We start from the raw sequence: 24,555 nt of genomic DNA, 5'->3' as shown, positions 1-24,555 counted from the left end.
GTAGATTGCCTCTTAATTTTGTTGATGGCTTCCTTTGCTGTGCAGCTTTTTAGTATGATGCAATCCCACTTTATTCTTGCTTTTGTTGCCAGATTCAAAAAATCACTGCCAAAACCTATGTCAAGATGTTCACTATGTTTTCTAGGAGTTTTATGATTTCAGGTGTGTTAAGTCTTTAATCAATTTTGAGTTAATTTCTATGTACGGTTTAAGACAGTGGTTCAGTTTCATTCTTTTGATGTGGCTGTTCAGTTTTCCCAGCAAAATTCATGGAAGAGACTGTCCATTCTCCATCATATATTCTTGGCTCCTGTGTCGTAAATGAATTGACCATGGACACAAGGGTTTACTTCTGGGCCCTCAATTCGGTCCCACTGACCTAAGCGTCTGTGCTGCTAACATCACGTTGCTTTAATTACTGTGTCTTTGTCACAGAGTTTGAGAGCATGATGCCTGCAGCTTTGTGCCCTTTCAAGGGTTTTTTTTTTTTTTTTTTTCATGGTTCCGTATGAATTTTAGGATTATTTGTCTTATTTCCTTGAAACATACCATTGGAATTTTGATGCAGACTGCACTGAATCTATAGGTTGCTTTGGAAAGTATGGACATTTGACTGTTCAAATCTGTGAGCGTGAAACAACTCTCCATTTATTTGTCTACTTCAATTTCCTTCATTAATGTCTCACAGTTTTCAATACACAGGTCTTTCTGTTATACACTGACTAAATTTATTCCCAGGGCATTTCATTCTTTTTGATGCAACTGTACATGGGACTGTTTTTTTTTTACTTCTTTTTCTGATAGTTCTTTATCAGTGTACAGAAATGCAACAGATCTTGTATATAGATTTTATATCTTGCAATTTTACATGTTTTAGTTCTAACAGATTTCTGATGCTGTCACCAAAATATTATCATCCATTCGCAAATCCTGAGAGTTTTACCTCTTCCTTTCCAACATGGATGCCTTTTTTTCTTCTGCTTTGGCTACAACTTCCAATTATACGTTGAATAAAAGTGGCTAGAGACCAGCACAATGGTGTTTTAAAGAGACTGCACATTTCCCTCTGTTCCACTTCCAGCAATAGCTTTCTTTTTCAAAATGAAAACTGCTTTTCTGATTTAAAAAGAAACGTGCTTATCCTAAAGGGAAAAAAGTACTCACAACTTCACAAGAAATAATCACCTTCAACACTTTGGTGCAAAAGCACATTCAGAAACTATCATCATACTCTAGGTAGCTTTTGCTATAACCTGTTTTACTCACTCCCTCTATCCACCTAGTATGTTGTGAGCATCCTCCCATGTCCATAGCCATTCATTCACTAATTTACTGAGCGTCTTTCACATGCTGGTCACTGCTGTACACCATCATGCCTTGGGGTTGCATCTATTCCATCTTATGACTCATCTACACTTATGAGTCACTGTCTACCGTCCTCCAACCCGCCCCCAGCTTCCCCACCCTCGGCAAGAGTGATGTCAGCATCAGAAGTCTTCTCACCTTGGTGACCCACTCTGTGTGCCCGGTGAGTGTGTTCAGGCACGTCCCAGCAGATAAAGCCCACACTTTGACAGTGAAGTCTGCAGAGCCACTCACCAAGATGTCCAGTTCGTCGTTGTAGTCGACACTGAACACTAGTGCACACAACACACACAGTTAAACACGCCTCTGCCTGAGGGTCTCATATGACAGAGTTCAATTACACTTATTCTTCCCAGTGCCCAAGTGTGTGGTTTCTTAACCAGAACTACTGTAAGAAGGGTGCTTTCTCAACTAGCAATTTTTTGCTAAAAAAAAATACCCATTGCAAAATTCTTAGTATTATAGCTTATTATCCTAAGGATGGAAAGTCCCTGGAATATACAATCTCTCATATTTGTACTAGCTTCAGAGTCAGAGACAAACAAGTGTCGGAGATACAGGCATTTCTTCTCAGGACTGAGAAGAAAAACAGGTGGACCTACTGAGATTTGTACTATTTACTGCGTAAGATAAAATGTCAAGCGTACTCATACTCAAGAAAAGCCAGGGTAATGAGAAACACAAAGCGAAGATCTTAAGTTCAGACTGAGCCATTCTCTCAACTGTCTGACTTCTTCAGACCTATATCCCTGGCACCTAGACAGTGCCTGAGTATAACAAGTACTTGTGTTCAAATGCCCGTCAAGCTCTGAAGGGACACCAGGGGCGCAGAGATGAAGACACTGCTCTTTTCTTTAAGGAACTCTGACTAAGTGAGGGATAGAGAAGGAAGTCCAAAAAAAAGTAAATGTTTACCTCTTGCTAGGGAAACACCAAGGAGAATGACTAACTCTGCCCAGGGGGATCAGGGAGGACTTCAGGGAAGAGGCGATATTGGAGGTGGGCCCTGAAGGATGAGCAGAGTTTATCAAGAAAAGAAAGAGAATACTGCAGGTAGAGGGAGCAGCAGAGGCGCGGAGTTAGGAAAAGCCACAGCAGTGTCCTGGGAACAGTAAGGGGGAAGTTTTTTAGAACAGGGCTCTCTAAGCTAACCAGGTGTAAACTCACCTGGAACAGGTGCAATCCTTGACAATGTGGAATACTGCACTCATTTGCTACATAAGCTCCATATTAAATCATGTATCTTCAAATATTAATTACCACAAACAAGTGGTAGCAGACTGAAGAAAAATGTACAGGATGACAAACAAAATGGGGGGGGGTGCAGATTTGGTGGGGTTTATTGTTGTTGTTTTTTTGCCATAAAACAGCTAAATTTAAAGAATTACTGAGCACCATGCAAGGAATTCAGGACCTAAGGGTGAATAAGACAGGTGGGATCCCTGCCGTTCCAGTGCTGACAGGCTGGTGGGGAACCAGTTACCAGACTCACTTGGATGACAGGTGTTACACAGGTTACTGGAAGCCTACAGCAGAGAGACTCAACCTGTTCAAGGTGTCCAGGATGGCGCTCATAAATGATGCTCAAGAGCACAGACTGTGACTCTCAGAGGCTAATGCAGTGGGTAATGGGGGCGGGGGAGGAGAAGGGAACTAGACCACGTGATTGCTGCACAAAGCTCCAGGATACGACGCGGCAGAGGAGATGCTCTGGTCACAAGGTTTCATTCAGGTGGCCACTTTACAGACTAAGGCTGCTGCAACCTCATCAGGAAACACGCGGGGACCTCCTTTTCATCTGGTCTCTCAGCAGTCAGATTATCATCAACCAAGCTCCAACTGGATGTAATCTGTGTAGTCACTACTAAGGATTTCCAGTCCTAACTCTACAAATAAAGTGGACTGAATTTACATTTACTCAATTTGGAGGTATGGAATTTGACCAAAACAAAGGGGGCCGACTGTGCAAACAGGAAATAAATGAAACAGGAGAAAAGAAGAACTGCCTCTCCTCGCCTAAGGGTACAAAGGCATCTCGAGTTAAAAATCGGGCCACGGAAAAGCAAAGCTCGAGGTACAACTGTAAGAATAACCTGAGTGAGGGATTAACTGTACTGACTGAAGAAGAAGTAGGGGAATGACAGATTACATTAAAAAAACAAAAACAAAAGAGGGATCACATTCTTGGCCCCTGGCCTTAAGCAACGAAGTTAGAGTAACTGGAAAGCCTTGAAGAAAGGCGACCCACCCGCCCCCGTGTGCCCCCGGAAGTGCTGGGTCCTGGCTCCGGAGCTCCACTCCCAGCAGGCCACAGTGTTGTCAAAGGAGCCTGTCACAAGCTTCTGCTCATCAAACTTCACCGCAGCACAAGTGTGGGTCTGGATGCCATAAACACACTGCCCTGTGCTCACATCCCACAGCTTTGCAGACAAGTCGTCTGACCCTTCAAGAGAAAAACAGGGAGGTTAATAAGAAGACAAACACTAAAGAAGTAACATCAGTCCCCAGAATCGCATCCTTAAAGGAGAACTTTAACCTCCTCCAGCACTCCCGCGTTATAGCTAGGGAAAACCAAAGCAGAGAGAGAGGAACACAGCCTGTTCTGCATCTCCAAAACAGTGCTAGCAGCCCTGGGACGGACTCCAAGCCTTAGTCCTTTCCCCCAAACGCTCGAGTTTATAGAGCTGTGTTAAGACTGGCGCACCCCTCGGTGCGTCCCTTGTAAATTTCCCTGCATCTCTGGCTATCATGAGCTCTCTGACTTAAGCTTAAAATGATGGGTATTACCTGTCACTGCATGTACACACTTGCCTGCCTGTCCATTATCCAACAACTCTGAACAAACAAACAATGCTGAAATAGTAAAGCTGTAGGCTGGAACATGTCCATTCTAAGGCAAGTCAAAGACAAGCCCCGATCACGGGTTAACTTCTATAAAGGCTAACTGCTAATTTCTTGAGCCATCCTGAAATGTGTGAAGGAGCTTCAAAGAAAACAAGACATAAACTATTCCCAGACACTCATAACAATTCAGCAAAGAGCCTGTAAAGTCTCTTAAGATTATGCAAGATAAAACACAGGTTTCACTTCTGCCTCTGATGAAAACTGTGTAACAATTCACAACATTACTGCTTAGTAACCAAGTCATGCCTGACTCTTTGTGGCCCAATGGACTGTAGCCCACCAGGCTCCTCTGTCCACGGCATTTCCCAGGCAAGAATACTGGAGTGGGTTGCCATTTCCTCCTCCGGGGGACGTTCCAGACCCAGGGATTGAACCCATGTCTCCTGCACTGCAGACAGATTCTTTACCACTGAGCCACTGGGGAAATCACATTTAAAATCGTAATGATTAATTCATGTTTCACAATTTACCTTTATAAAAATATTAAGAATTGACAAAGAGAAAGTCATTTTGAAGATACATAAATGTAATTGATGTAATAAGGACATGGTATCTTGGAAAAGCACCAACTGATCAGTTTTCAAAAAACTTAAATGACTAAATAAAGCCATGTACAATTCCACCTTTAAGGACTGATCAAGAGCCACTGTTTCAGCCAATGGAAAAATATCTATCAGTTATGAAAGAGCAGAAATTTCACCCTGGGAAATCCCTATGAGAGCATACTGAAATGAAGCCCCTATTTGTTGTCATTTTACTAATTAGGGATTCAGTTTCCTTTCTATAAAATGAAAGGTGAGACTTGGCTGGTGGCTCTCAATGGCATATGAGGCATCAGAATCCACTGGAGAGCTTTTATCAAGACATACATGCTAGGCCTTATCTTCAGAGATTCTAACTCAGAACATCTGAGGCAGGAGCCAATAATCATGGAACTTGCCAGGCGAACTTATTAGCAACCACTGAGGACCAATGATCTAAGAATACTATCCGACAGAAAGATAAGACAAGCCACATACACAATGTAAATTGTTCTAATATTTACTTTAAAAAGTACAAAAAAGAGGAAATAATTTAATTTTTAACTCAGTATGCCAAAAAAACACATTATCAGCTAATGTAATCAATATAGAAATTAATGAAATAGTTTATATTCTAATCTTCAAAATCCAGCAAGTACTTCCTGTTTCACATCTCAGTTGAGCTAGCCGTATCTCAGGTGCTCGTGAGTGGCTACCACGATGGACAGCACAGGTCCAGATAACCTTTAAGGTCCTCTCAGATTTTTGGCAGAGTCAACATTCTGTGACTGTATTTCTAGGAAGCTAAAGCAGGAAAAGAAAACATGTTTGGTCCTAACTGAGCTTGGTTCTGATTTACCGCCAGTGTTTCACAGGGTCGCCTTCATTCATTCAACCCATATTTAGAGAACTTTTATGTCAGGCAGGGATCCTGCTCTTATGGTGCTTGGTCTTCCAAGGAAGACAGAAAGGCTAAACAAGCAGTAACAACTCTAAAGTGGTGGGCAGTACAAAAGCCCACAGCAGATACGAGGAGGGGATGAAAGGAGAAAGCGCCCCAGGTGAAGTTCTGCTGGGCTTACGGCTGTGCTCCTCAACATCAAGGTGCTCCACAGACACGCCCTAGGAGAAGGCACGCCTGGCTCCACACTGTATCGACCCTAATGGGTGTTCACATATATTTGTTCACTCTGATTTGCTGTGAAGCCAGGCCTTGGTATAGGACTGTGTGAAGAAGGAGTTTCATGGGTTAAAAAATACCCAAACTTGGGACTTCCCTGGTCCAGTGGTTAAGACTCCGAGCTGCCAATGCCAATGGCACGGGTTCAATCACTGGTCAGGGAACCAAGACCTCGCATGCCACATGGCTCCACCAAAAATAAATAAATAAGAATAAATACAAAATTAAAAAAATTTTTTCAATATTAACAAGTTGAAATCTAAAGGATGAATACAGTGATCAGCACTCTCTCCCCAATCAAAAAAATAAAACATCAACAGTCTATGCCAGAGCTCAGCCAAACTTTTTCTATAAAAGACTGGACAGTAAATAGACTAGTCTTCTTGAGCCACAGTCTCTGGGGCAATTGCTCCACTCGGCTGGGTCTGGCCCCTGTGGTTTGTGGTTTACCAATCCCTGGAATGTAACTATTTAAGTACCTACTAAATACCTCTATTTATTATATAAATATATGTGAACACGCATTAGCATCGATTCATAAAGAACTCCTGGAACCCATTCTACTAAAAACTATCCAGGAATTACTGACAATGCTTGTCAGAATGCGCTGCCTCAAACAGGGGCGCTGACTGCAGCTCAGTGTGACTGGGAAGTAGTGGGAAAGTAATGTTTTTCATTACATGAAAAGGGAAAAAAAGCCCTCTCACTTCAGAAAACAGGGTGAAAACAATCTTTGACGTAAAAATTACAGACATGGGTAACAAAGGTAAGCAGAAAAATGAGCTGCAACGCAAATAGAGTAAGGTATCTTATCAAGCTAAGTTTAAACGTTTACTGGCAGAATCAGATCTCAGCTCTCCAACCACCCCAGTCATTTGACTCTGTTAACCAACTGAATAAACATTTACTAGTGCCTCTTTAAGACAGGCACCTTTCATTCTCCTTTTTAAAACCCTATTAGCCTTCTGTCTCTTTGCCTCTCCCCTTTCTCTGGGTACACACTTAAAGGATCCACCCTACACTCTGTGCATTCTTTTTCCTCTCTCCTTTTAAAATTTCACTTGCAGCCACAGCTATGATGTGACTAACTCCTAAATCATTCTCTCTAGCCCTGAGCACTCTCGAAAGCTCTCACCCTGCATTTCCAAGTACTACGGGAATCTCCACTTACACATCCAATTAGATTCAGTTCATCCCACATGGAACTCCATCTATCCTCTTGAATTTATCCTCAGTTTCTAGTCTTTTACTAGTACTATCTTCGCATTTATACATGCAGCTAGAAGACTTCAGTCATTTTTGAAATATCCCTATTCCTTGCCACATACCCAATTCACTGCCAAATCCTGTCATTTCTATTTCAATAGCTGCTCTTCCATTCAACTGCTACTTTCAAAAATCTCTACCCTTAGTATCCTGTATTTAAACTCATCGGAACTGCAATGGACTAGTAATTTAATTCGGAAGCTCGAGATCTGTCTGTTAAAAGTTATCAGAAGAATTAATATCTAAACGGCAGGGTGGCTTCACTGTCTCAGCGAGGACATTACTGGCCTCCACTCGGCAGAGCCCAGGGACGCTGGACACACTGCAGCGTCTGCAGCGCACAAAGAGAGTCAGCCTGTGCTCTGCAGGGCATCCCGAAGGTCCTGCCGGACATTCCTAAGTGTAAGGCTTACTCTTAGTTACCTGAGCCCAATTTTTGCTGTTGTACAAAGCCCACGAGCAGGTTAACCGTGTGCTTAATTTTCTATGAGTGTAACCATCAGATAAACTGAGGAAAGATGTTCTTTCCTGGGGACTCTGCTAAGGGCTGTTCAGCATGTGAAAAGATCAAGTCATGGATGGTATCTGTGACACAAATACAACCTTCTCCATTCACAGCTGCCATGCTCACGACGACAGCACACAGAGGTGCAGACACCTGGTTACCACCTTCCAGAACAGCCACGGTGGAGCCTGTGTTCAACGTTACTGTAAATTACAGTTCTCTTACTTCTCCTCTGGGTCAGACTTTGGCTATTATATTGATTTCCAAAATGTGTATGTATAGATAAGTTGCTTCCATGACTTTTAATTCATGATAGGGGGATATTGTAAAATCTTGTAAAAAGAGGACCCAAGTCTGACAGAAACAAGAAACACTAGTTTCTTTGAAGTGGAAGGCTCTGAACCAGACTTTCTGCTCACAAATCATTCAGAGTTCACAGGAAACTGTCCAAATACATGTTCACAGCACTCCAGCCCAAACCTAGTTCTTCAGATCATATTCTAAGAGTCTTAGAGTCCCGGTTTATGTTCTAAGACTTCGGTATTTCCCCCTCCGTGCTTGGACCTCTCCAGGCCTTTAGAATGCTTCTCTTCCTGTTGGAAACCCCTGACTGCATCTCACATCTCCAAAATGTGTACATTCTTCAAGACCCAACATAAACACTGCTCTACTTTCTCAAATGAAGAAACCATTCCTTCTTTTGAAAAACTACATAACTTTATTTTCCTCATACAATTCAACTACATCATTTTTGGGGTTGGTCTCTCTTTTAATTAAGATATAACTGACAGACAACAATGTACTAATTCTAGGTGTATAATGTAACGATTTGACATCTGTATATAATCTGAAATATTCACCACAACAAAACTAGTTAAATACAGCATCTGATCACACCTCCTTTATAGCTCTTGTTTTTCTCGTTTGCCTGCAAGTCAGAGGTCACAATATAGCCATTTATAGGTTGAATATGATCTAACCACAATATTTTTAAAATTAGAATAATACTTAGAAAATTAATACTTTTTAAAAAATGAGGCTATTTCACAAAAACCTAGGCTTGGGGCTTCTCCTGAAAAGTCAGACCTGACAATTCTGAGTCTGAATTCCACACAGGAAGTATCTACTGCAGCAGAGCAGCAACTGCCCATGGCAGCGTTTTCTATTAGCCACAGTTCACACACAGACTTTTGCTCAATCAGGTTACCTTCCTGACCACAGCGTGTACATTCTTTGAGGAAATAACAATTCTAATTCTGCTCGCATGCTTACGCTGCCTGTCACACAGTAGGCATTTCAGAAATAAATATCTATGAACAGCACAAAGCACAATACATTCCTTTCTTCCCATTTCAGAGATGAGCAGAATTTCTGAAAGTCTGAACAGACATACAATCTCATACAATCACACAATCTGTACTGTGCTAATGTTAGCATTATTAACCCTTTTGGTAATCCTGTTCCACTGCTTGCTTAAGGGCTGATCTGAGTCACTAAGTTTACTGCCAAATTCAGAATTTCCCAATTCAACAACGGTGAAAAGACAAGCTCTTAAGTGACAAGATGATACAAACACATTTAATTCTATTAACAAATATTTCTTGCTAGTAACAGTCTCAGGAATGCTGCTTCAAACAAATGCTTTGAATCATTTTCAACAGCATACTTTTCCATAAGCAAAGCCCGTGAATTTAATCATACTAAAAATAAGACAGCATATAGACTCACCCGGAGAATAATCTTAAAATGTGGGGTTGTGTCCACAGTCATTTGTAGATATTAACTGCCCAGGTAATTAGGGAATTCAGTGAATGTATTCCATTCACTTCTGGGCCAAGTAACTAAGGTTTTATTGCATTTCAAAAGTGAACTTTAACAAGACATTAAAAAAAAAAAAAAAAAAGCTGGAGCTAGTTCTGAAAATGAGTCAACTGCCAGTATTGATCCAAGTGTGAGTAAGTGCCAAATTCAAAGGCAATATGGCATCTTAAAAAAAAAAAAAACCTGCCAGTGATTATGAGGCAAAAAGAATATTGAAAAGTCATCACCACAGGTGGCAAAGTATACCAAGGTATAGAAGAACAGATGATATTGTTCCAATAATCAGGCTTTTAATAGGACAGGGAAAATAACATGAGCATGAAGTAATCTCAGGATGACAAAACCATGAAATATCTTAAATGTTTATTTTATAAAACTGACAAAGTGTTGAGCATTTCAGAGAATGTCACCACATAAGAAAATGGACATCCTCAATGAATAAAGAAATTCAATTTTAAAACAGTCTTCAGAAATCGTTTCTCTCTTAACTACTGAAAATATTAAACTGAGTATGGTAGGCCTCTGAGGGAGAGGCAGGTTTACCCTAGACTTTGCTGCGGGCATAGCATCAATTCAGTACATCTGCAAAGGGCACTAAGAGGACCTATGAAATCACTCACACTTCTGGATCTGGTGATTCTGCTCTGAGGCTTCTGCCTCAAATGAATAATCCAAAGGGAAAAAATAACGCAGACAAAACTATCCATAAGAACAGAAACAACCTGAGTACGCACGAGTATGGAAATGGCTAAGTGATGACACATTTACACAAAGAAACAGCACATGACAGCCGTGTGGTGTGGCTAACACTCCAGTGTCTGTCAGAAATCACTCTGGAGGAAGCACACGAATGTCCCTGTGCTGTGGTGCTGCGCTCAGCTGCTGAGTTGGTTCTGATTCTTTGTGATCCCACAGACGGCAGCCCGTCAGGCTCCTCTGTCCATGGGATTTTCCAGGCCGGAATACTGGAGTGGGTTGCCACTTCCTACTGCGGGGAATCTTCCTGACCCAGGGATCAATTTGTGTCTCCTGCGCTGGCAGGCGGCTTCTTTACCACTGCACCACTGGGAAGCCCAGTACTGTATATCATATATGATGGGAGTGAATAGCACTGTGATCTGACAAGGTGATCTAGAACCTCGAGCCATTCTAAACTCTGCTTAGTCATTACATACGACAGCTATCAACATGTACTGCCTGACGCACGGGCACTAACTATATCATCATATGCAGAAACACACGCCCATTATAATTGGAAGATGCACATAATTCTAACTTTAATCATTACATTTATAATAAAAAGTTACTTAACTACTTGTTGTTCTTGTTGTTTAGTCGCTAAGTCGTGTCTGACTCTTTCACGACCCAACGGACCATAGCCCGCCAGGCTCCTCTGTTCATGGGATTTCCCAGGCAAGAATACTGAAGTGGGTGCCATTTCCTTATCCAGGGGATCTTCTCGACTCAGATATCAAACCCACATCTCCTGCACTGGCAGGCGAACTCTACCACTGAGCAACCAGGGAAGCCCTGCTTGCTGAGTTTTAAAATATCCAACTATTTTCATTCCCATGCCCAAACTCTTCTAAATTCTTCTCAGAACCACAGGATCTTAGAGCAAGAGAAATAGCTCCCTTTGTATATTTTAAATACAAAGAAACAAACACAGAGAGGTTTCATAATTCTTTCAAAATGAATTATTTGCTAGGACCACACAGCAATTTTTATACAGCTTTTTTTCCCCAAAAATTACTGTTAATAAGAAAAAAAAATTTTTTAACCAACATGAAGGACCGTATATGGAAAAAAAGCATAGAAAAACGTAGTCAGAGCTTTCAGACTCATATCACATTTATAAGAATGTCTGGAGCTTTCTTCTCATAAAATTTTATAAAAATAATTGTCTTCTCAGAGTGAAAAAGGAAAAAGGGGTGGTGGTGGGGCGAGGAGGAACCAGTCAGGGATGGAGCATCTATCTATGCCATCATAGATATATCAGATAATTAACGACTGCTGTTCTCAAGCCTGAGGAGTATTTTGTTCTGTAAGATTACACTCCACAAAACGCAAAAATTAAAAAAAAAAAAAAAAATAGTCAGGCTCTCTTACCTGTACACAGAAGTCCATCTTTGTAGTAAAGTGCATACACTCTGGCACTGTGTCCAATTAAAGATGAGGTCTCAAAGGCTTCATGGTCCTCCAGTTGCTTCATTCTCAGAATAGCCTTCAAATAAACCTTCTTCCAGTGCAAAGCGTCCTGAACAGAATCATCTATCTGCCAGCCCAGACTTTTACAGGCGGTCTGCCACACCTCCGTGCAGGCACTTATCACCTTATTCCACTGTTTAGAGACGAGGCAGCATGTGAGTAACGTCTGAGGGTCGAGCCATTTTAACAAATAAAAACTGAGCTCCAGGGGAAGGAGTTTGAGGAAGTCCCGCTTGAGCAGAGTCTCCAGGTTATTGGAGAGGTGTCTGAGCTGGACTGCCCCACTCAGACTAATCAGGTGATCCAGAGTTTCATTTTTCTGCAAGTCCGTCAGAGAAAGAAATGTAACAGAAATGTTATCAAGCCATGTCTCAAAGTCCTTTCTCTCCATAAGGTTATGGAAAAATTTACCTGTGGCACATCAAAATATTGTATTAGTTCTGCTCAAAAAGACGGTTCAAGCAAGACTGCTAACAAATGAAGTATTAAAAATTAGTGCAAAAAACTGTTACAACTTTAGAGCTTAGTTACATTACAACTTTACAGTTAATACATTGTATTTATCGGAAATAATTTCCATGGCACAGAAGAAAACATTTGAGAAAACATACTTTAACAAATCATGACCTCCAAGACATAACTCAGTGAAAGTACTTCTGGTGTGTGCCTCAATCCTCCTGAAGTCTAGCACGAGCTACGCATCTTCACAGTAGAAGATTTACAAAGTATCCATTCTTTGTGAAACAGTGTATTCTGTATAATAGAACCCCATCAAAATCAGCATGACACCATTTTCTTAAATACACTCTATTTGGGCACGAAAATCACAAAAATAAGCACAAGGATGTGACCCCCAGAAAGTCAGTCTCTAGGCCAGTAACTTGAGACATCAGTTACCAGGCTAGGTATAACCTGACCTGTTATAGGAATCACAGAACTGACTACTAGCTTTTGCAATAGATGCTTAGGCAAAAAGGTTTGGGGAAGAAAAATAAGCAGATGCAATAAGTTATATGGCTCAGGTGTTCTGGTTCTTCCACTTCCTTTATGGCATTGCCTGTTAGAACATGAATTACCAAAAGCCTTATCTGGCCTTACATGGTCTGTTTTAACAAGGTTAACATGAGCTGGTGACATCTCTTAACCTCACGTGTCCCCAAGAGCCATGAGGGTCCTGGAGGTGTGCACAAATAAGACAAATTAGTCATCTTGATGCTTACAAGACGCACAAAGAAAGGTACCATTTCCTTCACTTAGCACATGAGGAAGCTGCAGGTCAGAGAAGGTAAGTGATTTGCCTACAGCCAACAGTGCTATTAAAATAGCAACATAACAGACCGAAAGCCAGTGCTCTCAAGATCAGGACTCTTCCAGACACACCAAGTTGTCTCTTATGAAGCCAGCTACCATCAGGAGAATCACAACCTGGTGATAAGATCTGGGAACACTGAGTCCATCAGATTATACCATCTCCCCCTTTAAAGCTAACTGGAACCCCCCCTCCCCCCAAAAAATAAAAGTATCCATCAATCCACATTATGCCAAGTGTCTACCCACTCTTAACAATGGGGACTAAACTAATGGGAAGAGAAGAAAAAGTAAAGCAAATCTGTGAAAACCATCTTTCCCAAGATCAGCCATGTTGATAGATACTAGTGCTGGGCAGTAAGTACATGGGGTTTTTTTAAAATTAGATTTTCATGTGTTGGAACATTTCAATGATTAAAAAACAAACAAACAAACCTTCCTTGTAATCTGACCAGTTTCCCATCATACTGTCATACTAATTTAAAAACCTAATGTCCAAATTAACATGAAAGAGGAAAATAAATTCATTTATCAGTTCAGTCACTTAGTTGTGTCGGACTCTTTGCAACCCCATGGATAGAAGCACACCAGGCTTCCCTGTCCATCACCAACTCCCGGAGCTTGCTCGATCTCATGTCCATTGAGTTGATGAAGCCATCCAACCATCTCATCCTCTGTCGTCCCCTTTTCCTCCTGCTTTCAATCTTTCCCAGCATCAGGGTCTTTTCCAGTGAGTCAGTTCTTCACTTCAGGTGGCCAAAGGACTGGAGCTTCAGCTTCAGCATCAGTCCTTCCAATGAATATTCAGTACTGATGTCCTTTAGGATTGACTGGCTGGAACTCCCTGCAGTCCAAGAGACTCTTAAGAGCCTTTTCCAACACCACAGTTCAAAAGTATGAATTCTTCAGCGCTCAGTTTTCTTTATGGTCCAACTCTCACATCCATACATGACTACTGGAAAAACCAAAGCTTTGACTAGATGGACCTTTGTCAGCAAAGTAACGTCTCTGCTTTTTAACATGCTGTTTAGGTTTGTCGTAGCTTTTCTTCCAAGGAGCAAGTGTCTTTTAATTTCATGGCTGCAGTCACTATCTGCAGTGATTCTGGAGCCCGAGAAAATAACATCACTGTTTCCACTGCTTCCCCATCTATTTGCCATGAAGTGATGGGACGAGATGCCATGATCATTTACCAGGTTTACACAAATAGTCAGATCTCACTGTCCAACTTCATTAATATTAAGGTATGTAAAGATCATTTTCATTAATTTCCCAACATCAAACGTGGCAGGAACATTTGTTATCAGACAAAAAGCAGTTAAAGCAAACAAACCACTTCTAATCACATCATCTGGTGTCTAATGTTATCGAATAGTGAATGGACTTATTTTAATAAGTCTCAGGGTCCACGGACAGGGGAGCCCGGTGGGCTGCCGTCTATGGGGTCGCACAGAGTCGGACACGACTGAAGCGACTTAGCAGCAGCAGCAGCAGGGTTTGGGCTAGGTAGGATTCATTAATTTAAGGATTTACTTGGCTGCCAAAAACTAATGAGTTCATGGCAAGTTATATGAACTTAACACAAGATAACAGTGTCCTAGGAATTTCTTGGTTGCCCAATGGTTAGGACTCTGCATGTTCACTGCCAGAGGGCCTGGGTTTGATCCCTGGTCAGGGAACTAAGGTCCCACAAGTTGCTTGGCACAGCAAAAAAAAAGCCACCAACAAGATTAACAAGCCTCCTTTTTCTGAATCCTAACAACCTTTTATCTGTAATATTTCTGGAAAAGTTTTACTTTAAAAAAATCATTCACAGCAAGACAAGAAAAAAGTTTCTGTGGACAGTCACAAAATGTTGCCAACAGCTAATTAATCCTGGCCAATTAAAAATATAACCAAAACACGTGCCCAGGAATCATGTTTTACCGTGAAGAAGTGGGGGGAGGGGCTTCTTCTATCACATCTGCCCGGCCACACACATCAAGTGTGCCACATACACATCTTAGGAATACTGACATTTGTGTACAATGAGCTGTTACTTAAATGGACACAAGGCAAATTTATAATACCCATGAAAACAGTATCATTACCAATAACTAAGAGACATTGTAGAGCACACCCAATCAATGAACCCATGACACCACAGAGATTATGGCATGAGTTTGCCATTGAGCACCTTTAAAAACCCAGGCATTTCTGAGATTTACACATTCTCCTAACAAGAATTTTTCTTCCAACTCTTAAAGACTGCCCTTTAAGCTACTGAACCCTTTATGGGAAGGTCTTATCCAGTTCTTCATCTCTCACTCTCATGAAAAAGGCATCTTTTAAAAATACAGTAGGACCCATTAGCTTTGCAGAATGCACTATTTTTTTTTCTTTTTAAATCAGCTTTTGTTTCTCTAAAAAATGAACTGACTCTGGAGAGAACTTTCTTAAGGTCATAGGTCTAAACTGAACTCTTAGAGAGCCTCTAGGAATATCACGTACTGGCAGCACAAGGCCCCACAGGGAATACTTCAGGAAGTGAGATTTCAATCCAACTGAAGGAGGAGTTTAAGCATCAGAGTGTCCCAATAACGGAGCAGCTGCCTCCAGGGCGGTGGGCCTCCCACTACCGGGGTAGCCAAGGGCAGCTAACTATAGAGGCGGACTGAGGCGAAGGAAAATGCTTGGAAGTCAACCAAATCTTCCGCAGATTCAGCCACTTCCTATGTGATTATGGACATACTCAACTAACTTCTGAGCTTCAGTTCTGTCATCTGCAAAATGGAAGCCAGCTCATCTTGGGCACTGCATGAATCACAAACAGTAGGGACAAGCTTAGAACACAGCCCAGTAGGGTAACTCAAATGGCACTTTTTGTTAGTTTTATCACTATGAGTACCTGGCAGGAAAGCTCCAGTAACATCCCCTTCAACCCCAGCACATTACCAGTTTCTCTTTTTGGTCTGTTCCCCCATCCCCCACCCCCATGTTTCTTAAAATGGATTAAAATATACAGGAAAAAAAGAAAAACCTTAAGTGCTCAAACTTACTGGGAATTTAATTTTATAATTAAGGGCAGTTACTGACATGAGGCTGATTTCCCAGGAGAGGCATTCTCTTTCCACCCTCTCCACACTCCATGGTGTCCCATCCTTCCCCCACAAACCCCAACTTCAGACTAAACATAAAACGTGCCCTTTGGCCCTCAGTATTAACAATCACAAAGCGCCGAAACAGATGGATGTGAAAAGATTCCTAAACTGGGAGACGGGAGACGTGGGTTTGGTCTCTGGTTCTGCTATTAAGTCCCTACGTTCCCTCAGGTAACTCTCATCTTTGCACTGGTTTGAAACACCAGAGTACTACTCATAGATGTTACCTCATGTGATTTTCATGACCTCGTGGAAGGTATGAGAACTGCCCTTAATAAATGAAGAAATTTACGGCCCCCAAAGTGGAGTGACTTTCCCTGGGTCTCACAGGAAGGAGCAGGCATATCTTGCCCAGCCCCAACCCTTCTCAAAGTAGCAAAACAAAACTTATACTTCCAGGTCTTACTAAAGATAAAACACTCCTGACTGAACATGATGAATGCAGTTTACCTCTCCTCTCTCAGGACCTGGCCTAATCAAGAGAGAAAACAAGACATTTGCTATCTTTGGGAGGGAGGCTTCATCCTCCCTCTCTTTTCTTATCAAGCACAACCAGGGTTAAAGAGAACAGAGGCTCTGAGCTTATCTAAATAAACTTACATATACATAAAATATCTTTTGAATACTCAAGAAGCTGGTTAATACTGGTTGTTTCCAGAGAATACTGGAGGGTTGAGGAATAGGAGTGAAGGTCTCTTTATGAATTTAAGACCGTATGAATATCTGATCTGTTTATATACACCTTCAGTTTTAAGATGAATTTTTAAAAGCTTTGAAGGAATACAAATAGGGTTTCTAAAACAGGGCTTTGCAACCCCACTTGTTGCTGGGTGACCCTGGGCGAATCACTTCACCTATCTCAACCCAACTTCCTCACTGGTAAAAGGTAACCACTAACAGCATTATCTCCAAGTGTTTTTACAAGGAATAAACGGGATAATGCACATAAAACGTTTAGCATAGTATCCGCACAGTGGAAGCCTACAAGAATGCTGGTTACCACCATTATTTAACATTAACCTTGCTATCTTTATTGCAAGCAGCTCTCCACATACACACCTGTTTCCATGGCATACCCACAATTATGGCGCAGTCCCGCACATTAGTACAGCGTTTAGTACTTCATAAACCGCCTCTCCACACTGCTTCATCCTTCAAACTCATTGACAGCCCTGGGACATCATGGTTAACTCATTTCGCAGCTAAGGAAACTGAGGCTCCAGGAGGCAATCACTCAATTCTCCCATCTCTAAATCAACTCCAGATCCCTTCAACCCGTTCGCCGCTCCCAGGTCCCCTACTCCCGGAGCCGTGTTCCGCGCGGCACTGACCTGAGCGAGCGCCCCGGGGCCCGGGACCTCGCGCCGGGCTCACACCAACTAGGCGCGCTCGGGCCGCCAGAGCCTCGCAGCGGCCGGGTCCGCTCCGCAGCCATGGCGCCTGCAGCGAGAGAAAGGCAAACAGCCCGAGGCGCGGCGGGTCAGCAGAGGCGCGGGCGCCAAACAACCCCCTCCGCGACCCGGCCCCGCCTAGTACACAGACCTGGACCGGCGGCCGCCGCTCCGGGTCCGCAGCCTCACAGGGGAGCGGCTTCCGGTGCTGCCTGCGTCATCTCCGCGCGTCCCTCCACCCGCGGCGCCCAGCGGACGCGGCTGCACTTCCGGCCCCGCCTTGAAGCGGAAGTGTGAGGGCAGAGGATCGTAGAGGGAAACGGAGCACGCGCCGGACGCCTTAGACCTGTGGCACCCGGCCCGAAGTTTACTTCCAGGCGTTATAAACAAATTGTCCAGTGAAGTTATGTCCGTCACCCAATCTGATCTTGCACCGACTGTGCGACACTTTTTCTCATGCTCGCTTTACGAGGAGAGGGGGAATGTAAGAGACGCGTCCAAAGAACAACTACTCATATGACAGACAGTCGTACGTGCAGTTAGTGGTAGAGCAGAGCGAAGGCTCCATGCGTCCGGAGTACATCTAGGGCACTGAACACGTGGGAAATAAAAAGTTGATTCTTTGTGGTGGTGGAAACTAAGTATGGAATTCAGAAAGTCAGGTCTTAAGAGAGTTGGTTTGGTTTGGTAGACAACAGGAAGACAGAACTTCTAAGGCAGCGGGTGACTGATGATGATATTACAGGAAAATTTAGGAAGACTTGAGTTGACATGTCAGCTTGGGTGAGCTTTATGAAAGAGAAGGCAGTGCTAAGGTAATCAAGAAAACCAGGCACTTCTATTTGCAGCAAATGATCTCAACCCTAATACCCTAAGAGTTTGCTGAATCAAACTGAAAATTCTAGATGGAGCTGGCCCAGAGATAATATTGTATGAACCTCTCATGGACAATGTAACCAAACTGTCTCAGTTTAAGTCCAGAGGATATCCTGGAGCAAAATTTATGGCTCATTAAAAAGTGAAAATTGCAAAATGGAATTTGTATTTAATGAAATCCAAGACCCATGTAATCATTCAATTTTGTATAAGTAAAAAAATTCTCATTTGAATTTTTTTAGGATATATATTCCCCACTTTGTAAAAAATCTCCAAGAATCCACAATGATTGTTGAGAAAACAGCCAGCTTTAAAATGGCAATGAATTTTTTAAAAAATGCAATGAATTATTCCTAGGCAAATAACTACAAAAACTGCTATGAATGGCAGGCAGGAAGATCAACATGCAAAAAGAGAAACATGAAACATAGCCTGGCATAGGAACAGAAGGTTCAGTGCAACTGTTTGTGACAGGAACATAAAAATATGCTGGATGTTGTTTCTTTCTTTAATACACTTGCTGATCAAATGGTATTTGGAGTAATTTCTACACATAGAGACAATAGAAATATTGCAAACATCAAATGCTTAGTTTTTCCAGTTTAGGCTAAAATGGATTACAGGTTGTTTTCTATTTTGAGATAAAGTTGCCTGGGAGAGGTAGATGGATGACATAACTGATTTAAGAACAATCTTACATGGCCTACACTAGGAATTCAAAATCCTTCCTGATGAGACATGTATCAAACTACACCATAAGTTTCTTTGGGTAGAAGAAATGCACCCACCAGGGATGACAAGGACCCACTGATGAAGAAAGGTACCCACCAGGGATGACAAGGATCCACTGATGAAGAAATACACCCCCAGGGGTGACAAGGATCCACTGATGAAGAAATGCACCCTCAGGGGTGACAAGGATCCACTGATGAAGAAATGCATCCCCAGGGGTGACAAGGATCCACTGATGAAGAAATGCATCCCCAGGGATGACAAGGACCCACTGATGAAGAAATGCACCCTCAGGGGTGACAAGGATCCACTGATGAAGAAATGCATCCCCCAGGGGTGACGAGGACCCACTGATGAAGAAAGGTACCCCCAGGGATGACAAGGACCCACTGATGAAGAAATGCATCCCCCAGGGGTGACGAGGACCCACTGATGAAGAAAGGCACCCCCAGGGATGACAAGGACCCACTGATGAAGAAATGCATCCCCCAGGGGTGACGAGGACCCACTGATGAAGAAAGGCACCCCCAGGGATGACGAGGACCCACCGATGAAGAAAGGCATCCCCAGGGATGACAGGGATCCACTGATGAAGAAAGGCGCCCCAGGGGTGACAGGGATCCACTGATGAAGAAATGCACCCCCAGGGGTGACAGGGACCCACCGATGAAGAAATGCACCCCCAGGGGTGACAGGGACCCACCGATGAAGAAATGCACCCCCAGGGGTGACAGGGACCCACCGATGAAGAAATGCACCCCCAGGGGTGACAGGGACCCACCGATGAAGAAATGCACCCCCAGGGGTGACAGGGACCCACCGATGAAATGCACCCCCAGGGGTGACAAGGACCCACCGATGAAGAAATGCACCCCCAGGGGTGACAAGGACCCACTGATGAAGAAATGCACCCCCAGGGGTGACAAGGACCCACTGATGAAGAAATGCACCCCCAGGGGTGACAAGGACCCACTGATGTTTAACACATCTCCTGCACGCGCATGTACCAGGGAGCAGAAACTACTCTGTTTAGTGTCTTGAGATACATTCCCTGTGTGATGATGCTATGGAGACGTATGTGTGAACTGTTCTTTCAACTCCCACACATACTTCACCAGGAACTCCATATAAAAACAAGGGGTCAGCTTCAAGAGGCACACAAGGTTGGAGGCATTTAAAGAGGTTTGCTTTCTATTCTTTGTTCTGGATTCACTGTAGCTGTAACATGATCAGCGCTTGCTCTCCTATAGAGCTAGATAGAAGGTATTCTGGGACAAAAGCTCAGGTTGATTGATAAGAAACCTTATCCTGAAGGTCTCAGGCACGAGGTACTGTACTTCAACTGCCGTTAGACTGAGTGATCCTGAGATACATTTGGACACACTTTGGCATCTGGGCTCAATAATTTCCGAAGCCCCCAAATTGTTCACAGAGAACATGCAGGTAAGTTTCTTATAATCTCTGTAGCATTTTATATCTACTAGAATAAGCTTTTGAGTAGGCTGAAGTTTCTTCTTTGTGTAAATCATCAGATGAACTGAAAAAAAATGGAAAGGAGTTCAGATTATAATTGTGGCAATTTGTTTTGCTTCGTTGTTGTTTTCTTATTAAAAAGACATAGGGAAGTAAAAGATGGACTTCGGGAGTTTCTAGTGGTTAAGAGTGAGCTTTGAAACTGACAGGTCTGAGTTCATATCATGGCCCTATCTCACCCTCTTCTTACTCGCTGAATGATCTTGAGCAAATGCCTTAACCACATGGATGCTCAGTTTAAGTCTGAAGATAACCTATCTGAAAGGGATATTAGCAAGACTGAAAGAGTTAAGGCATGTAAAGTGTGTAGCACAGGGCCTGGCTCACAGCCAGTGCTCAGTAAGACGTTAAGTGTCACTATGGGAGTCTTTATTGATTGAAGCTCTGATGAACAGAGACTAAATTCTTCTAATGTCTCTGGCTCTGTTATATTGCAATACTATATTGTATATGTTCTTCCAGATGGAAAGTTTCCATCTCCTTGAATGAGATGGAATAAGCTTGGCATCAGGTATGTCCTAGATCTCGGAAAAGGTTCTGCGCAGATAGCAGGAATCTGCCCATATTGAAAAAGACATTAGGGGACAGTGTCAAAACAGATAATGTCAGAATTCAGTATTCAATTGAAAACTCTTACTAGAAGAATGTAAATGTTTGAACATAGCCATTGGCAGTGGTCAACAAAAGCTGCCACTCCACTGTCAAATAGCCTGGACCTTTGGAATCAGAGAAGAAACTGACCCAAGCACACTGGTTCTGGAAAGGACGGTTGTGTATTTCCCAAAAGTTTTTAGCCTAATGACACCAACTGTTACTTGATATTCACGTGTCTACGTCTGATTCCTGTTTCCCCAGTGTCTAACACAGGTGCCTTGAGTATGGTGAGTAGGGTTTCGTCCAAGCAAGAAAACAGCCAGCATTTTGTTCCGTTTCCACTTCGTGCTAAATACGGGTATGAGTAGTACTGGAGAAGAGAGAGGCATTATGTCCAGGGGACCAAGATCTAGTGAGAGAGGTAACAGAAACACTAGTAATAAACACTTAAAATAGTGTACTGTTACGTACTTTCAGGTGTACACACAGTGTTCCGGGAGTGTACACACAGAAATGGGGATGGAGCTTGAACGAATGAATGTGTTCTTTCATTTAGGTGACTTTCTGCAGACTTCGGACTCACCAGTGGTGTTTCATCCTGTTTAATGTTATTCTGTTTCATGCCTTGCTTTTTGGGGCTGATTTTGTGGAAGAATATTTTCTGCATGCTTTGCCTTATGTAGATATGAAAATTCTTGAAATTAAGGATAAGGCAAGAAAATTGAACATGGAGCCCTTGAGAAGCAATCTTTCCAAATACTATATCCTGAGCCAGTCAGAGGTGTGTAAAGGGAAGAGTGTATTTTTGCTCTCTCTTATATTCAGTAGCCCAGAAAATGGAACAAGGCGGGATCTCATCAGGAAAACCTGGGGTAACGTGACCAGTGTCGGAGGGCACCCCATTCTCACACTATTTGCTTTGGGAATGCCTGTTTTGGTAACCACTCAGCAAGAGATAGACAAAGAGCCCCAAAAGAATAATGACATAATTGGAGGCATCCTCTTGGACAGTGCTGAGAACCAGACTCTGAAGATTATTGCCATGACGCAGTGGGCTGTGGCTTTCTGCCCAAATGCCCTGTTTGTCCTGAAGGTTGATGAAGAGATGTTTGTCAATATACCAAGCTTGGTGGACTATCTTCTCAATCTGAAAGAACACGTTGAAGATATCTATGTTGGAAGAGTTATCCATCAGGATACGCCCAACAGAGACGCTAATAGCCAAGAATTTGTCCCTTTCAGTCAGTACCCAGAAAAATACTACCCAGATTACTGCAGCAGGGAGGCCTTTGTTATGTCCCAAGATGCGGCTCGGATGATGTATGTAGTTTTCAAAGAAGTACCCATTATAGTGCCTGCTGATGTGTTCATAGGAATTTGTGCTAAGTCCATTGGCCTTATACCCATCCACAGTTCAAGGTTTTCTGGGAAAAGGCACATCAGATACAACAGATGTTGCTATAAGTTCATTTTCACATCCTCAGAAACCACAGATGCTGAAATGCCCCGGGCATGGAAGGAAATTAACAGTGGAAAAGAATGTACGCTGCTTGAAACCTATTATGGGCTTGTTTCCTGCAAACTTCTGACGTATCTTGACAGCTTTAAACGCTTTCACATGGGTACCATAAAAAATAATGCCATGTCTTATGAAGATTAGGATTTCTTTTTCTTCAAAGTGTGTTTTTTTAAAACTACCTCCAACCGTGTTACAGAAAATGTCCCTCCTTCCTTGTGTTTTTATGTAGTTTCTCTGGATCTTTAATTGTACTCAGCAAGGTACAAAGTGTTTTATTGATCTGATGTACTACACTGAATTGAGATCTCATTTTAAGAAATTTAAATTGGTGTAATGTGATTCTCTTCAAAATAAAACCTTCTGTCTAGAAAAGAGAGGACATAAAATTGAATTGTAACTCAGAAGTCTTGTTTCATTTTTATAATTAATGGGTTTCTAAAAATCACATTCTATGGAACTGTCATGACTCCAGTGATCACAGCAGTGACTGACCTTTTAGAATGCTCAGTATTAAAGAGAAATAATAAATAAGGAATTTAACAAAATGTTCATCTTGTCTGCAAGCAGGAAACATTTTTCGTAATCTGGATGGTGGGATCACATTTAAAAGTTTTAGCTATCTAGTATATATTAACCTGGAGAAGGAAATGGCAACCCACTCCAGTATTCTTGCCTGGAGAACCCCGTGGACAGAGGAGCCTGGGGTCACACACAGGTGGACACGACTGAAGCGACTTAGCACGCATGCATGCATTGGAGAAGGAAATGGCAACCCACTCCAGTGTTCTTGTCTGGAGAATCCCAGGGACGGGGGAGCCTGGTGGGCTGCCGTCTCTGGGATCACAGAGAGTCAGACACAACTGAAGTGACTTAGCAGCAGCAGCAGCATATACTAACTATTTCACTACCATAAAGACTTGGCTGTCTTGGTTAAACAATTTCCATCAAGTCCTAATTAGGCAGTGTTCTACAAATGGGATGCAACAAATACACACCTCATGTTATGTAGACACTCTATTGGGCTTCCCTGCGTGGTTCAGTGGTACAGGACCTGCCTGCCAATGCAGGAGACGGGGGTTTGATCCTGGGTTGGGAAGAATCCCTGAAGAAGGAAATAGCAACCCACTCCAGTATTGCTGCCTTGGAAATCCCATGGACAGAGGAGCCTGGCAGTCCACAGGGCTGCCAAGAGTTGGACATGACTTAGCGACTAAACAACAACCATGTACTCTGTTAGTTTCCTAGAGGTGCTAAAAGAATGCAACAAACTAGGTGGCTTAAAACAGCAGGAATTTCGTGGTATTAGCAGCAGGAAAATGGCCAGTATGGGAGCGTGGACAAACGGAACTAAGGGACACCAGAGATGGTGGAAGACAGATAACTAATCTGGGACAAGAAAATTCCAGTCACTTGAGAATCATTTTGTAACAGAGCAGGGCTGGTTTATCTATGTCACCATGGCTTGAAAGAAACCTATTTCTACATTCTGAACCATCACACTCCGATAACATATTCACATAAAAACCTCTGGACTGGTGACTGCTTTGCCATTTAGAGAGCAGAACACTAGAAAACAGGTGGGAACATTTTTTGTCAATGAAAAACAAGTGCATCCTTTGTTAATCAGTGAGACAGTATCCTGGTTTAGGCAAAGGGAGCCTTCCACTCTGACCCTGGTTATTAGGAGTCAGT

At 42.6% G+C, this 24,555-nt stretch overlaps 2 protein-coding genes across 7 annotated transcripts in view; one reads left to right on the top strand and one right to left on the bottom strand.

Moving 5' to 3' along the window:
* Positions 1-17,858, bottom strand: part of FBXW2 (F-box and WD repeat domain containing 2) — a 31,310-nt gene extending 13,452 nt beyond the window's left edge. The window contains exons 1-5 of one of the 6 annotated variants that reach the window (XM_070374999.1): positions 17,761-17,858; positions 17,550-17,658; positions 11,672-15,871; positions 3,614-3,808; positions 1,504-1,637 (exon numbers count right to left, since the gene is read on the bottom strand). In XM_070374999.1, the coding sequence (XP_070231100.1) occupies positions 1,504-1,637; positions 3,614-3,808; positions 11,672-12,161 (819 nt within the window). In that variant the 5' untranslated portion in view covers positions 12,162-15,871; positions 17,550-17,658; positions 17,761-17,858. The other 5 variants (XM_005889483.3, XM_070374998.1, XM_070375001.1 and 2 more) reach the window with 5 other exon arrangements.
* A 2,465-nt stretch (positions 17,859-20,323) lies between these two features.
* On the top strand, positions 20,324-23,371 carry B3GALT9 (beta-1,3-galactosyltransferase 9). Its single transcript, XM_005889502.3, has 2 exons — positions 20,324-20,660; positions 21,901-23,371. The coding sequence occupies exons 1-2, from the start codon at positions 20,655-20,657 to the stop codon at positions 23,002-23,004; spliced, it is 1,110 nt and encodes a 369-aa protein (XP_005889564.3). The 5' UTR covers positions 20,324-20,654; the 3' UTR covers positions 23,005-23,371.
* Positions 23,372-24,555: the final 1,184 nt, after the last annotated feature.

This window comes from Bos mutus, chromosome 8 (assembly GCF_027580195.1).
Source record: "Bos mutus isolate GX-2022 chromosome 8, NWIPB_WYAK_1.1, whole genome shotgun sequence".
Taxonomy (NCBI): domain Eukaryota; kingdom Metazoa; phylum Chordata; class Mammalia; order Artiodactyla; family Bovidae; genus Bos; species Bos mutus.
Note: the sequence above shows the minus strand (reverse complement) of the source record. Positions and strands in the feature narration are given on the sequence as shown.